Source organism: Paroedura picta, chromosome 5, assembly GCF_049243985.1.
Source record: "Paroedura picta isolate Pp20150507F chromosome 5, Ppicta_v3.0, whole genome shotgun sequence".
In the NCBI taxonomy this organism is placed as follows: domain Eukaryota; kingdom Metazoa; phylum Chordata; class Lepidosauria; order Squamata; family Gekkonidae; genus Paroedura; species Paroedura picta.
The window spans coordinates 49,962,942-49,979,687 of record NC_135373.1 but is presented as its reverse complement, the minus strand read 5'-3'; the positions used below and the strand labels follow the sequence as shown (position 1 = coordinate 49,979,687).

At 42.4% G+C, this 16,746-nt stretch overlaps 1 protein-coding gene across 4 annotated transcripts in view; it reads left to right on the top strand.

Annotated features, from left to right (window-relative positions):
• SEMA3E (semaphorin 3E) overlaps positions 1-16,746 on the top strand; it is a 136,702-nt gene that overhangs the window by 58,281 nt on the left and 61,675 nt on the right. For 2 of the 4 annotated variants that reach the window (XM_077337856.1, XM_077337857.1), the window contains exon 2: positions 6,371-6,531. The exons of 1 other annotated variant lie outside the window; for it this stretch is intronic. In XM_077337856.1, the coding sequence (XP_077193971.1) occupies positions 6,371-6,531 (161 nt within the window). Of the gene's footprint in view, positions 1-6,370; positions 6,532-6,573; positions 7,704-16,746 lie in introns of those variants that run through there. One more of the 4 variants, XM_077337858.1, reaches the window with a different exon arrangement.

The following is a 16,746-nucleotide window of genomic DNA, read 5'->3' as shown; positions in this document are numbered from 1 at the left end:
ACACTGGGAGGCTCTTTGAGATTTCTCTGAAGTTGTGTTCAAAAGTTACAGTAAACAAGCACACAGTCTGTGCACTGTACACTTGATTCTACTTTATACATGAGCTCCATAATTCTCATGTTAAACCCCACATTTATATAGGTCCTAACCCTGTTTTCATTTGTAATGTGAATGTACATTGATTGTCTCTTGCAAACTTGCATAAACACATGCATTCAGGTTGCATATGTGTTCACCGTGACATGTAAACAAAGGTTCAGTATTACTCAGAGTGCCCAGAAGGCTTGTCCTGAAGAACCAAATGACATTTTCTAGGGATGGGCACAAACTGGTTCATGAGTTAAAGTCTGTGATAAATTTTGACCGCTTCATGACTTGTTAATTTGTTGATTTATGAATCAGTTGAGATTGAATCTCTCTAATTAATCTTAGTTCTTGACTTTTTGATTTTCTGTTTATGTTATTTATAAATATCCTCCTGATATAAAATTTGAATGTGTCCCATTTCACTGGCCAAGTTATTTCTCTGGTGACTTTGAATAGGAAAAATTCTATACTTGATTGAATTAATTCTGAACATCTAATTTCGGAAGACAGTTTCTCAACTTCCAATAATTTGGATGACTTCAAGCCGCTTCTTACATAATAACTGAAGAAGAAGAAGAAGAAGAAGAGTTGGTTCTTATATGCTGCTTTTCCCTAACCAAAGGAGGCTCAAAGCGGCTTACAGTCGCCTTCCCATTCCTCTCCTGGTACACAGTCTGTGTATGAGATAGAGATTATAGTAATATCATCATTAACACTTCCCATAATTGATGAAGTGAGACAAAAGAGGAGTGTAAATACAAACTAATGTATAAATCTCTCCAAATACAGAACACTTTAGCAAAATATATATGCCATCCTTATCTATAATTGAATCTGTCACGTCTATACAAGAGTTGCAAATAATGACAGCTACATCCTGCTTTTTAGACCCATCACATCCAAATAATTCTCATCACTTTTCTTAATGTATATCTCTCAAATTAAACATGGTCTTAACCCGAGCCAAGGTCCTTTTGGTCCTGGCCCTCACCTGCTTGGAATGAGCTTCTGGAAGAGCTAAGGGCACTATCGGAGCTATCACAGTTCCACGGAGCCTATAAGATAGAGCTCTTCCACCAGATTTTTGGTGGAGCCCAGGATTAAGATCAACTGGGCCCCTCCGCAGGATCAGGTCCTGCATTAATATCTGTGCATCCCACCTCCAGGGTGGCTGCTGTGGGTTAGGGAGGAATTCTTGTCACCAATCTTGCTGTTTCTGTTGGGGGGGGGGGTATGGATTTTATCTTGTAACCCGCCACAAGTCCTCGGAGAGTGGTGGGATATAAATCTAGGAGAGCTTAAACCTTTGACATTTAGTGTGAAGATTTTGAAAAAAACCCTCATTTCATTATTTTATACCTGTTATCAATTGTTTAAATAATGTCAAAAAGAAAGGGGAGAGCGGGGAGGAAAAACCCCACCTAGACCCCATTTTATAAATTATCAACTTTTATCTAGTAGGCCTTCTTTAAATTATGAGAGTTGTTTAGCTTCTGAGAATTCTTAACTTTGATTCACTCATAAAAAAAATAGTTTAAAAATAGGGTTATCCTTGTGCTATCTGTGGGGAGCACATTGCATTGCTAATAGTCAGAGCAGGTACCAAGTTTCCATCCTATATAGACCCTACTCCTGTCCCCTCTTGGGAATGGCAGGACTTACCATGGCCATAAAAAGTCAGGAAAGGAGAAACACATGCTTCAACCATCTCCTCTCTGCTGCTCTTTTGCACCTCCACCCCTTTGGCTTATTCTTTTTTTACTTACTACCCAATTACTTTTTGAAAAAGAAGAAAATGTTTTTCTATTCACTTCAGCAAATGTCAAAAAACACAGGCAAATTAAACTTCTTACTAGTCTGCCAACTTCTTGACAAATATTTCCAGATTTAAGAAGTGCAAAAAATCAGTTTGACAATCCTTTACTAAACTGGTAAAGATATGAGAAGCCATTTAGATCAGCTGTTAATTATTACACAGTCTTTGCATATTATACAGTTAGCAAAATTCAAGTTGGGATCCATGAAAAACTAATGGGGATAACCTGTCACTGTCGTCTTAATTTCTGACACCCAATCCAGCCACTATTCTTCCCAACACCTCCTCCTATTGTTTTCCTTCTATACCATACTTCTCCCCCAGTTTAGCCCAACACTGATCCCCATCTTCCACTTTCACTCCCACTGCCCTCTTAACTACCACCACCCCACATTGCTTGGCCACCCCTCCCTACTGCTCTGCCCCTCCCTACTGCTCAGTCTGTCTCCCTCCTCACATCTCTATCTGGACATCCATCACCATGCATGCTGTTCTCCTTGCCTGCTCATTCATCTCCATGCTTTTTTGCTTGTCATCCATCCCTCTTATCACTGCTCTTACTGACTGCACTCATGTTGCTGTCCTCACCACTCTGTTCACCAGGACCGTTTCTGCACGAGGAATGTAGCTCGGCTCAGCACTTGTCCAGTCATGGACCTAATTCCTGCTCCCTGACATCAGGCCTGGTCCAGGGCAGTCTCAAGCCTGGCGTGACTCAGGCCCTCAGTTGGCCTTTGGAAAGCCTCTTTTGCCCCAGGCTTCAACACGGCATATGTCAGGCCTGGGCCATGTGTCCATGGGAAATAGCTTGTAAATAGCTTTAGCCTTGAGTTGTTTTGCTTAAACATTTGTGTATGTTTGAAATATCCCATCATTAAAAAAAATTCCATCAAGTCACAGCCAGCTTATAGTGACCATGTAGGGTTTTCAACGCAAGAGACATTCAGAGGTGGCTTGCCTTTGCCTGCCTCTGCATAGCAATCCTGGCATTACTTGGTGGTCCCCCACCCAAGTACTAAACAGAGCCAACCCTTCTCAGCTTCCGACATGCCAGGAATGAGCAAAAGTGCTCAGATTTCTTTCTGAGGTTTTCCAAATTAAATCTCAGGGTAAGAAGCTAGAATCAAGGGGATAAGTAATTTCTCACAAGACACATTCTCAACCCTTTTCTCTCCAGCTGATTCTAAAATTTAAATATACCTTTTCTTCCACCAAGTTCTGTCTTTTGTTTTGTCTGTATGGAGACAGTGACTGAAAGGAGGCCCACAATCCAGTTCTAATAAATATCCTTGGAACACAAGGAAAGGATGTCATGTTTGCCTCTATATCAGTTTGACCGAAGTCCCAAGATACACCTCAGGCAGTTGGTCCATTCTACTCCTCTGATTTCCCCCCTCCCGTTTTCTCAAGTACTCTCCTGCCTCTATGGCCATCTGGCTTCTTACCTCGTTTTGTGTGTTATGTCTGCTCTTCTTGCCTCTAGGTGCTAAGTTATAGAATGTATTTTCACTTTGAAGATAAGGGGTACGTTCTGTAATATCACAAACTGTGAGAAACCTATGAGGTAGGGAAGACCGAGAGAGCTTCTGACAGGACTGTCCGGTCAGAACAATACTATCAGGGCTGGCGACGAGTCCAAGGTCACCCAGCTGGCTGCATGTGGAGAAGCAGGGAATCAAACCTATCTCACCAGATTACAAGCCGCTGCTCTTAACCACTACACCAACTGGACAGTCATCCAGTACAATCTGTATCCAGTTGTGTTTTGAGAGCTTTTAGAACGCATCACTCCTACTTAAACATACAATTCCATACAAAAAAATTGAAAGAAACATTAAAAGAACATTGAAAATTATGAAAGAAACATTGAAACAATAAGAAAGTCCAATGGCACCTTAAAGACTAACAAAATTTATTCCTGCATAAACTTTTGTGACTCAGAGTTAATTTCCTTAGATGCTGTGAAGAGGAAATCATATTCTACATATTTATTCCTCCTCTTTGGCAATTTTCCCTGTAAAATGTGGACTATGATTTCTTCTTTATAGCAGCTGAGGAAGTGAACTCTGACTCATGAATACTCATGCTGGAATAAATGTTGCTAGTCTTGAAGGTCCCACTTCTGTTTGGTTTTGCTGCAATATGCCATATGCTTGGGGGGGAGGGGTGGGATTAAAGATTCTAAAAAGCTTTTTACTAAGCCTCAGATCTAATTTAAGAAATTGAGTTACTCAAAGCTTTATCAAAAAAGTATCCAGAATACAGTATAGGGGACATTTAAAAATATAGAATATGGAGGAAGGGGATTGGCTGCCTGGATTGATTGACAAGCAGAAGAGAGTCATGTATAAGGTGCATGACTCTCTTCCACCATTTCCAGCAGCACATATGAAGGGTAAGGAACGCAAAGCGGTGGCAGACAAGGCGAGATTGTAGAAAAGCTGAGGAATGGCTGGGAAGCGAGATAACATTTAATGCTTTGCTGTTCAGCTCGCAAAACACTATTTTACTGATGTGCAGAAATGCCCTCAGTATCAGCCCTGGTCAATATTTGGATGAAAAATGACCAAGAAAATCCTGGTTCATGACACAGAGGCAAGCAATGGCAAAACACTTCTAGAAAATCCTTTGGGTAGCCATAAATCAGCTCTGACTTGATGCCAAAAAAGTCTTTTATATTTCCCAATTTTTGTGAAATTTCCTCTTATAAAATCAGAGGGAGCTACGTTGGACTGTTTGGGCAACCTTCCATTCACATAAATGGTGAATTTATTAGCACTGTGAATCACTGCACATCCTTTTTGTGACAGAGATAACATCATCTCCACAGACCAATTTAAGGTGGAGAGAAAATGAAGGGCAGCCACAGATTCTTCCTGCATGCTCTGCTTGTGAGGATAAAAAGGGCTCATGTGAGAGTAAACACTATCAAATAAAAATGAGACTTACTTTTGAGTAGACTTAATTAGGCCTACTCCCCTTGTAGGGTTACCAAATCTGGGTTAAGAAATTCCTGGAGATTTGTGGTAAAGCCAGGAGAGGGTAGAGTTTGGCGGAGGAGGGGAGAAACCACAGTGGGGGTTAATGCCTATAGAGTCCACCTTATAGTGCAGCCATTTTTTCCCAGGAGAATCCTCCATAAACTAGAATTCAGTTGAAATCCCAATCTCCAGGCCCCACCTGGAGGTTGGCAAGCCTATCCCTTTGTCATTGGGACTGTCCTCACATAGCTCTCATAAATTTGTTCTCTCTTGCCCCAGAGGGATGGACCAGAACCAATGGGATGAAATTAATTCAAAAGAAATTCCGTCTCAACATCCGGAAGAAGTTCCTGACAGAACGATTTCTCAGTGGAATAGGCTTCCTCGGGAGGTGGTGGGTGAGAGCCAGTTTGGTGTAGTGGTTAGGAGTGCGGACTTCTAATCTGGCATGCCGGGTTCGATTCTGCACTCCCCCACATGCAGCCATCTGGGTGACCTTGGGCTCGCCATGGCACTGATAAAACTGTTCTGACCGGGCTGTGATATCAGAGCTCTCTCAGCCTCACCCACCTCACAGGGTGTCTGTTGTGGGAAGAGGAATGGGAAGGCGACTGTAAGCCGCTTTGAGCCTCCTTCGGGTAGGGAAAAGCGGCATATAAGAACCAACTCTTCTTCTTCTTCTTCTTCTTCTCCATCTTTGAAAATTTTTAAACAGAGGCTGGATAGCCATCTGAAAGAGAGGCTGATTCTGTGAAGGCTAAAGTGGGTGGCAGGTTACAGTAGATGAGCGATTGGGATGTGAGTGTCCTGCATAGTGCATGGGGTTGGACTAGATGACCCATGAGTTCCCTTCCAACTCTATTATTCAATGATTCTGTGATTCTAACTGTCTCCATGTGTTTGGGAGCCCTGAAGCGGTACACAGCACTGATCAGCCTACACATGTCCCATGTGTCTCACGTCTCTCACACTTTTCCTCCAAGAAGCTCAGGAAGGCAGGTCTTGACCCATAGTCTAACAACTCTATCAATCCCGCTTTCCCAGTGTTTGAAGGTAAATCCCTAATGATGAAATCATGTTTCCTTTTTTAAAATTATATGAATATCTCATGTGGTATTAGACGTTTATACACCAAGTCATGACGGGTTTATAATTCTGGAAAACATTGACCAAGAACTTTACATTGATTAAATGTTTCCTCCTTTGTTCTCCCTACCTCAAAGGCATATTTCTTTTTGCAAAAGAACATATGTATTCTTTTTTGTTTTGCCTCCACAAGCAGAAAAAGTAAATTGAAAAGGTCTACACGAAGCCTTCTAGAAAGCTGAGCAATTTTGAGATGATCCCTAGGTTTTCTATGAAGTTAAGAGACTAGGGAACAGTTTAACATCCTAGAGCCAGTTGCTTAATTTCCCAGGAGGTTATGAAATCACAACATGAAGCTACACTCTTTAGTATTTATATGAACACTCTGGTTGTATTTCAGAGCTCTGGGACTTGAACAGAACATCAGTCTTTCATAGTCCATCTGGAAACCTTGGTCTTCACGTAATGCTTCTGGATGAGTATCAAGATCGACTCTTTGTGGGAGGAAAGAACCTGATATATTCCCTCAGTTTAGACCAAGTCAGTGAGAATTACAAAGAGGTATAGTAACTCCTTATCTTCTGTATAATAACCACAAGAAATATTTTAAAACATTTTTTAATTTAAAAGTTTATACTTTTACATATAGTTATACAACATTCGACATACATCAACAACCTGTTTTAAAAATCTCCACTCTTCAGTGCATCTGTAATGACAGCCTCCTTCCTTCTTATGTGCACAGTGTCATTAATACAGACAAGATTAAAACTTTTAACTCTATTAACAGTTTACCCACCAGCCTTTTGAACATAGCTGGGATTTTCCTAAGACCAAACACTAAGACCCTCCATCTCTGGTTGCAAAAGCAGTTTTAGGTTGGTTCTTCAGGAAAGAAGAAAATAGATAACTAAGGTGACAGAGTCACTCTAGTTTTGGCAGAGTCAAAGTCTAAATAAATAACATAAGAAACTTTTTATCTTCTTATGCTTAATTAAGCCACTGGATAGATTCTGTCTCTCCTTTGTCACAATTTTGGAATCGTCCACTTTTTTCGTGCAGCACTAAAAAAATTATATGGCAGTCTTACAGCGGTCTAGTGGTAGGCCGCACATTTGCTGAACAGATCGTCATGGCCAATCAGAAGACCTGAAACAAGCAACCAGTTGTCTTCCTGCCTAATGGTGCATTTGAGCCTGGGCATCATTGTTTAATTCTGTGTGCAGTGTGTACTACAATCCCAAACAACATGGCATTGAAAAAGAAAAGCAAGGCAATGGGAGTATACAAGATTTCTTGGGAGAATGGGAGACCATGGACTTTCTTTTGATCCGTGGTCAAGAGAGGGTGCAGGAAGCACTCCTCACCACCCATCAGAACATTGATTGCTTTGAGCATGTTGTCAAGCAAATGCCATCCCAGGCCACAGCCAGCTGGCACTAGAGTGCCACACCAAAACAATGACATTGGGCCTTGAATATGAGAGGATTATTGTCCACAACAGCTGATCCAGCGATGCTTCTGCAAGCTGCCCTTTAATTGGGTGGCTTCATATTATATGGGGTGATACCAGCAGTAAACCGAAGAAAGCAGCTTGAAGCTTACAGTTTCCATTTCCAGAGGAACCAGATGCTCTGCCTTTGAATTACAAGAAGGAACTGAGGAATTCTTCATGCACAATCTAGTCACCATTAACAGTAATGACTTACTGGGATCCACTTCTGGAAATGCAGGTATGTTGCTGGTATTGTGCCCTCCAGCATTTTCCCCATGGTCTGAATAATATTTCCATACTGTAGGATGTGTGTGTGGTTCTCAATGGCTGGGGCTTCAAAGTTACAAAGTTCTAAGTATCTACACTGAAGAGGGCAAGAAAATGTTCGGTGGGACTGTCTTCCAGCTCATAACAGTACTCTACATTTACTTCTCCTTCAGTCATTCCCAGACCACAAACAATGACTGCAAACTGAGAGGGAAAAGCAGATTAAATCAAGATACAAAATATAATTAAACAAAACCAAGGCATCATAGATTCAGATTCATTGGAGGAGGGGGAAATAACACATTCAGAAATGGGGTGAGGTGATGTGTCTGTATGAGGCCTTTTAAAGGAGAATTATCCAGAAAGAAGAAGGATCATTGGGTGTTGACTGGGAAGTTCCAGTTTCAGGGGAAGTTACCAAACCTCTGATTCTCTTTTGGCAGTGGCATGGGGTACTTATCCTGGTGCCAAAGAATACTGGGGAGGCATTGTCCTTTCTCCTGATGGAAAAACCTGACATCCTCCCATTAGGGAGGGGCTGTGAGAGCCACATTCCTCAGAGAGCTCCAAATAATGACCCACAGGGGAATGAGGGGGGAGTTCAAAGAATTATTTTCTTAACTTTTTTTCAGGGATGATTTTCGGTGCATTCATACAACATCCATATTGAGTGAGACCGAAAGTTGAAAACACTGTTGTGTTTGTCATCCACACACAAGGGAGGTGCACAGGAAGGAGAATCCCACAAAAACATAATTGTTACTGCAGTTACAGTTCCACAGGTGCTGATGAGGTGGATGCTGCCCAGCTTCCCCCCACTGCTTGACTAGCCAGTGTTCTGACTAAAAGAAGGTGTGTTGATGAACGGCTGCAAAGGGCATGATGGCACAGTCAAGCAGGGAGCATGAGGAACTTGAAGCTGTGGGATGATGGCTTAAGTTCTTGCCAATATGCTGACAGTCCACCTAAGAGAGTGTTTTTGTTCTCAAAGTCTCCATTAGAAGACAGCAGTCATGAATGTATGGTGGGGAAGCCACTCTCTCCCTGATATCAATAAATGCAGGATATCAATAAATGCTGCCTTAGCCCTTTTGAACTTTGGTGGAAGCTTTGTACCCCAAGGGTAATGGACAACCATCAGAAGAGGGACAGGTTATCAGGTGAGTGCTCCACATCACATGAGCTCCGTGTCCCACCTCCATCATGGCTTCCAGCTCATGGTTTTTCCAGAAGATACTCCACCAGTTGGTGGCCTGTGTAGTCACTAGAGCATTAAACCACTGAATTGAATCCTTTAGGTGGAACATTACAGCACAACCACAGAAACAAACTAGCTATTGGCCAGCTCAGTAGTAAGCAGTGTATTCAAAAGTGCACTATAAATGACTCATCAGTAAGCAAGATGTATTGATATCTGAAGCAGAATTCCCTTCCCCCCCATTCCCACCACCCCACTTCAACCAATTTTGCAGAGTAAAAATAAGGCCAAACTAAAAGTATTAATGCAGATAAAGTAGTCATTTATTAATGTAATGGTAAAATACCACCAAAAGATGAAGTTAACACTCCAAAGCAAGCAGAGCAACCAAAAAGCAGGGCTTAATAATATTAGAAATAATTCCCTCCCCACCCAGAGCCCCATCAGTTCTGATGGTGACGCATGAGGAAATCTTTCACATGCTCCCCTTCAGCTTTATGGTGATTGTCACCCTGCATATATTCTTATGTGGGGGCATGAAGAAAGAGCTCTGGAGCACTGCATTCACCCAGAATGGTGCGTCCCTTCTCCTCACATATGCTGTGGAGACAGTAAGACAGTAACTATGCTAATGACATTCTGCTCTGCAATTTCAAGTCAAATGTGGAGACATCTCCAGCATGCCTTCAAACATCCAAAACAGACTTTCTCAACAGGGGGTCTGTGAAACCCTAGGGTTTTCCAACAGCCCCTGAAGCGTTTTGCCAATTGGGTGGAAATTAATCTTTTATATATTTTTTAATTTTTAATACTTTTAATTTAAAAAAAATGTCGGTGATATATCCATGTGTGGTTGTGTCGTCCCACTCATCCCTTCCAAAATAGCCAATGATGAGTCTGGAGTGGGTGGAAAGAGGAGGGGCCCCAGTCATAAAAATCCTTGATGACCAAGGTTCATCGCACTTTGAGCTCAAAGAGGTAAGTACTTTCATTTTAACTTAACTACCTTGGGGGTGTTAGTGGGGAGTGGTGGATGCCTGTCCCAGCCCTGTTCCCAGCCAAGTAGAGTAGGCCATTGAGCCATTTCTAGCATTGGAAGATAGGAAGCTATGGAGTGTGATGTCATACCTAGTGGGAGTGTCTGGGTGATGTCACTTCTGGAGATGTAACTTCCAGGGAGGTGTGGCCTGCTGATATCACTTCTGTGGTTTCATGAAGCCTGAAGAATGTTTCAGGGGTATTTCAATGGTAAAAAAAGTTAAGAAAGACTGATCTAAAGGAACACTTATCAACATTCCATGCCCTGCACAGTGGATGGTCAGAAGTTCTCTATCATCTGTCTATGTATCATCCATATGACCTAATCAACCAGTATCTGATTGGGTATGCAGTATCAGCAATAATTAGTGCTGCAACTTGCATGCCACCAAAGGTAGTGAGGGTTTTCCTGGAATAATAGTGCCAGCATCTATTGAGATGCATAGCCCCTAGTACCCCAAAACATTATGCATCATTATTTTTCCACTCCATCTATCCACTGCATTAATAAATCAACCAGCATGGTCTACTGTCTCCTGAAGCAATATTTTTTGCAGTTTGAACATTGTTCTTGTCTGCCAGTGAGTGCTTGAATTTGAATATGAGTGCCATCTAATTCACCAGTGCAATCTTGAAATCCTAGCTTTGCAAAACTGTCCATGATTTGTGGAAATAAATGAAAAAGAAAAGAGAAACAGTGAATAGAACAATAGAATATTCCACCCCCACCCCAGGTTACATTTTCATTGACTTTGAACCCCTTAAATATCAAGCATTTGCTGGTTATTTTGGGGTGTGAAACTCAACCCCAAGACTCTAGCTGTCCAAAAATTATTAAAAACTCACTTTTCCAGCCTCTTGTCCTAGACACACCATATTCCAGAATACGTCCAACTGTAGTGCAAAGCACACCTCCAAGACCATTTCTCCCACATAGGATAGCGCAACTCCAAACTGTTCTTGCCCTTCACATTAACAGTTCTTAGCCACCAGATTGCTATTGCCACCTACTTTTTTCACTGGGATGGGTTTCCCCATTTGGTTCTGTTGTGCTGAAGGTGCAAACTGAAGAAACCTACAATCTCAAACAGCGCACCATGTGAAAATTTTCTGTCCACCAGCACCAGTAAAACAAACTGCTCCCAGCAGTCCATACTGCATGGAATAACCCAACAATGACAACAGCTGATGACCTCCGCAAGGGAATGGCATTGGTCCTATACATCTTTCAGGATTAACCATCCCTCCTCAATACACTCCTAGGCAAAATTAGTTTGCACAAACTTTCTCTTCTTTCCCTACTGTGCACACTAATCTAGAAAAATGTGCTCAGCGTGCTTTGAAGGATCTCTGTGTACAGCTTCCAAAGGAACATCGTTTGATTCCCACGAGTCGCCATGGTTGTGAGATCTTTACCTGCTGGAATTCAGGTAAATGGATTAAGGTATGTAGTGAAAGACTGCACAGGCAGTGAAAATAACCACTCAAACATGGGAAGGCAGCCAACCAATCACAGGCCAGACACATATACCTGGTATGATTCACAGGTGGGCTTTGTGGGGCAGGGACTACACACATAAACCTGGTGTGGTGCTACAGGACAACAGTGCATGCATGGGAGGAAAAAATGGATTGTTTGAAAACGAAGAGATGGAAAATTCCACATAAAACCAGACAGTGTGGAACAACCACCCTGATTGCCCAATAATTAGAGATGTCCTGAATCTGAGGATAAACCAGATCATGACTGCAACCTGGAAGGAATCTGTGAGATGCTGACCAAATGGGAATTTGAACTGAGGTCTCTCAAATGCTAGGCTGACTGAATCTTGTAGGCCTTTTTTTGCCTGTAGCTGAGGTGGTTTTCATTGACAAACCTGCTGAAGAAATGCACCACATTTTACACTTACAATAACTTTTTAGGAACAGGTAAGGTTGAGTTATGAAACTCTATCAAGGGCTGATGATTGTGCACATTCTCTCTCTCTTTCTACATAAATGATATTGCTACTTCTGTCAATATATTCCAGATATCCTACTGATCATTTTAAACTAAAATGTTCTGGTTTGAGTTGGTTTTGACCAGTTTCATTGTTCTTCTTTTTGTTCTGAAGAGTTAGATAAAATGATGTTAGTCAATAAGTAATATTTAAGCTCTGACATATGCAGATTGTTTCCCTTCTGACTTGTTGAAGTGTCTAGAAACTGCCAGTATCTTCTGAGCTTAGGAGAGAGTGAGTTTGGGAGATTACATCACCCCCCACCTGAGGTTTGCTTCCATATGTTGTGGGTTAACTTTTTTTTAAACCTGGCCTTTTTCACCTGCATCAGATTCTCTCTTTGAAAAGATAAAAATGATTTTTGTGTGATATGCTGTTTCAGGACAACCTGTAAGCACTTGAGGGGTCAGGTATAAATGCCTCTAGGAAACTAGTTGCTCTGGAAAGTTGCAGGTTCCATAAAGGAAATATGTACCACAATGGGGAATGTTTACTGAAAGTTAGAATTCGAGAGGAAACATTTAGAAGTATCTCTTGCTTGCAGCAAGACCCTGCATTGTTGTGGACACTATGAACTGCTGCCTGAAGGCCATTTTGAGATGGATGAGGGCTAATAAGTTGCAACTTCATCCAGGCAAAATGGAAGCACTTCTGGTGGAAGGAAGGATTGACCCAGCCATTGAGGTATCTCCATTCTATGTAGGTTTGTATTCCCCCTAAAGGAGCAGGTTTGTAGCTTGGGGATGCTGCTTAGAACCCAGCCTCTTGCTGGGAAAGTAGGTGTCAGAAATGGCAAAGAGCACCTTTTACCAGATGCAGCCTTCCTGGGCAAAAAAGGTCTTGTCACAGGGATTAATGCATGCTAATATCTAGATTAGACTACTGTAATGTACTCTGAGGACCTTAAAGAGTATCTGGAAGCTCCAACTGGTGCAGAATGTTGTGGCTGGAACAGATTTCAGGGACTATATTACTCCAGTCTTGTTCTACCTATACTGGCTGCCCAGGCCCCATTCAAGGTGCTGGTATAAGACCTTTAAAGCCCAATATGGTTTGGAGCCAGCACACTATGGGACTGCCTATTCATGTGTGAACCTACCCAACTGGCTGCGCCTCTACATACAGCCAGCTGGGTAACCTTGAGCTAGTCACAATCCTGTTAGAGCTGTTCTCACAGAACAGTTCTGTCAGAATGTCTGTTCTAGGGAGAGGAAAGGAAGGTGATTGGAAGGGAATGGTGTTTCTTCAGACTGGAGAGAGGTGAGTAGCGGGGTACCTCAGGGCTTGGTGCTCGGCCCGGTACTTTTTAACATATTTATTAATGATCTAGATGAGGGGGTGGAGGGACTATTCATCAAGTCTGCAGATGACACCAAATTAGGAGGACTGGCAAATACTCCAGAAGATAGAGACAGAGTTCAACGAGATCTGAACACAATGGAAAAATGGGCAAATGAGAACAAGATGCAACTTAATAAAGATAAGTGTAAAGTTCTGCATCTGGGTCAGAAAAATGAAAAGCATGCCTACTGGATGGGGGATACACTTCTAGGTAACACTGTGTGTGAATGAGACCTTGGAGTACTTGTGGATTGTAAGCTAAACATGAGCAGGCAGTGTGATACAGCGGTAAAAAAGGCAAATACCATTTTGGGCTGTATCAACAGGAGCATCACATCAAAATCACAAGATGTCATAGTCCCATTGGTCAGACCACACCTGGAGTACTGTGTGCCGTTCTGGAGGCCTCACTTCAAGAAGGACGTAGATAATTGAAAGAGTACAGAGGAGAGTGGCGAGGATGATCTGGGGCCAAGGGACCAAGCCCTATGAAGATAGGTTGAGGGACTTGGGAATGTTCAGCCTGGAGAAAAGGAGGTTGAGAGGGGACATGATAGCCCTCTTTAAGTAAAGGTTGCCATTTGGAGGAGGGCAGGATGCTGTTCCTGTTGGCTGCAGAGGAAAGGACACGCAGTAATGGGTTTAAACTACAAGTACTTTTCACAGTCAGAGTAGTTCAGCAGTGGAATAGGCTGCCTAAGGAGGTGGTGAGCTCCCCCTCACTGGCAGTCTTCAAGCAAAGGTTGGATACACACTTTTCTAGGATGCTTTAGGATGATTTTGGCTGATCCTGCGTTGAGCAGGGGGTTGGACTAGATGGCCTGTATGGCCCCTTCCAACTCTATGATTCTATGATTGCAAGCTGCTTTGAGATTCCTTTAAGTAGTGAAAAATGGGGAATAATTCTTTTAAAAAACCTAACCACAACAGTAATCTCTGGAGACCCTATTTCAAGTACCAACACAATCTGAGGCTAGATGGGGGGAGCCTGGTGAAGGGCTATCTTGGTCATGGCACTAAAATTATGGAATTTCCTCTCATGGGAAGTTTGTCTGTTGCCTTCTAACATTGTCTTTTGCCAGCACATGAAGATTTGTGTGTGTGTGTGTGTTTAGTTGTTGATGTATTCTGTTTATATATATTGATAGGTGTGTTTAATGTTCTAATGTTTTTATTACTTGCCACCTTAGGGGCTGAACTGGGGTGGGAAAGCATCTTAAAATAGTAATCTGCACTCAAAGATGATTATGTTGAGCACTTGTTCTCATTTTCTGAAAGGTATGTTCTTTAGATTAATTACCATTGCTCAAACATTGCATACCTCTTCATTTTTCCTGGACGCTTTTCTGCAAAAGTATACTGAGTAAATGTAAAGGCTTACACGCAAGAGTTCCAGAGAGATGTATAAGGAAAGAAATGTGTAGAGGAGATAGTTTCCATGGCTGCACTCTTCCCACGCAGGCAAGCAGTGAGACAACCCAGTTCTAAATACTGGGAGAAATGGAATTTGAAGTGTTTTTGTAACATTTGCTTTACTTATAAGCAGACCAACTTTAAGATTCCTTTAAGCAAATAGCGTGAAAGTCACTCTTATATCTGATTCCAGATACCTTACTAGTGCTTCCTCTTCAAGTCCTTGCTGCTTCGCAAAAACCTTTTTGCCTTCAATCTGTACACCTTGCCCTCTTTGCTAGCTGGAAATCATATCCACCTCCTGGTCTACAAAGAGGAAGGACACTGACATCCATAAGGGCTCCTTCATTAGGGCAATTCCTAACATTGGTAAGAATAGTACTAGATTCCAAGTCAGCAGTGACCTGGATTAGAACCATCTTCAGAGTGGATCTAGGAGGTTCCATTGCAACTTGTGGAGTTGTGTTCCTGAAATAATGTAAAGGCTTCAAGCATGGTGGCATGAGTGTTGTTCACTGGCATGCAAGGGACATTGTAAATCTTCTATTCTCCTGAAAGTACATTTTATATATTAAAAACTTTTATTCAGAATTTTAAGAAGAGTTGGTTCTTATATGCTGCTTTTCTTTACCCGAAAGAGTCTCAAAGTGGCTTACAATCGCCTTTGCTTGGCTCTCCCCACAACAGACACCCTGTGAGGGAGGTGAGGCTGAGAGAGCCCTGATATTACTGCTCGGTCAGAACAGCTTTATCAGTGCTGTAGCGAGCCCAAGGTCACCCAGCTGGCTGCATGTGGGGGAACACCGAATCAAACCCAGCTCACCAGATTATTTATTATATATTTATATACCATCCTCTCCAAAGGCTCAGGGTGGTTTACACCAAACAAGAATAATACAAATAACTCAGTTTATAATAATACAATAATAACTATAACATTATGAACAATAGAACATTGGGGAGACCAATAAATCAATGCTTACTGATGGCCCAGTGGGGTGGGTGGATCTGCAGTGATGGTTGTAGAAGAGAAGCTCAAGGGGGCCGATTGGAAGCGGTGGTACTGGTCGACCTCAACCAAATGCCTGGCAGAGGAGCTCCCTTTTGCAGGCCATACAAAACTGTTGAAGTTCCATCAGGGCCCTGTCCTCCTCTGGGAGCTCATTCCACCAGATGGGAGCCAGGATGGACAAAGCTCTGGCCCTGGTTGAGGTCAAGCAGGCTTCCATGGTGCCAGGGATCACCAGGTGGAGCATAAGGCTTTCTGAGGGGTGTAGGCAGAGAGGCAATCCCTTAGGAACACTGGTACCAGACCGTGTATGGCCTTAAAGGTGATAACCAAAACCTTAAGCCTGATCTGGAATTCAACCGGAAGCCAGCACAGCTGCTGGAGGATGGGCTGGATGTGGGACCTCCGAGGTGCTGCTGTGAGGACCCTGGCAGCTGCATTCTGGACCAGTTTCAGTTTCTGGATCAAGGATCAGGGCAGACCAGCATAGAGCGAATTGCAGAATTCCAATCTAGAGATGACTGTTGCACGGATCACTGTGGCTAGGTGTTCTGGGGCCAAGTAAGGCACTAGTAGTTTGGATTAGGGAAAGTGGTAAACTGCCAGCCATGCTACCATCGTAATCGGAGCCTTCATAGAGAGGGAGGCATCAAGAATCACCCCCAGGTTCCTGGCAGAGTGAGTCACTGATAGCCGTACTCTGTCAAGGTTGGGTAGGCACGCTTCCTTGCTTGGGGCTTTCTTGCCCAGCCACATGACCTCCATCTTTGAAGGGTTGAGCTTCAGACAAACAAAAGAGTGTCTTTCAGTAGTTATTATACCATTGAACCAAAACAGCCTTTTAAAAAGAGAGGTGAAAATTTTCCATCCTCATTAATTAACATGTTGATTGAATCAAATGCCTAGTATATTAATTATATTTATTACTTTCTAATTTCCAATATTCTTCACCAAGCTATTTGGATAATGTAACAATTATGATTTTGTACTCTCCTTCCCTCAAACACAGGGTTTT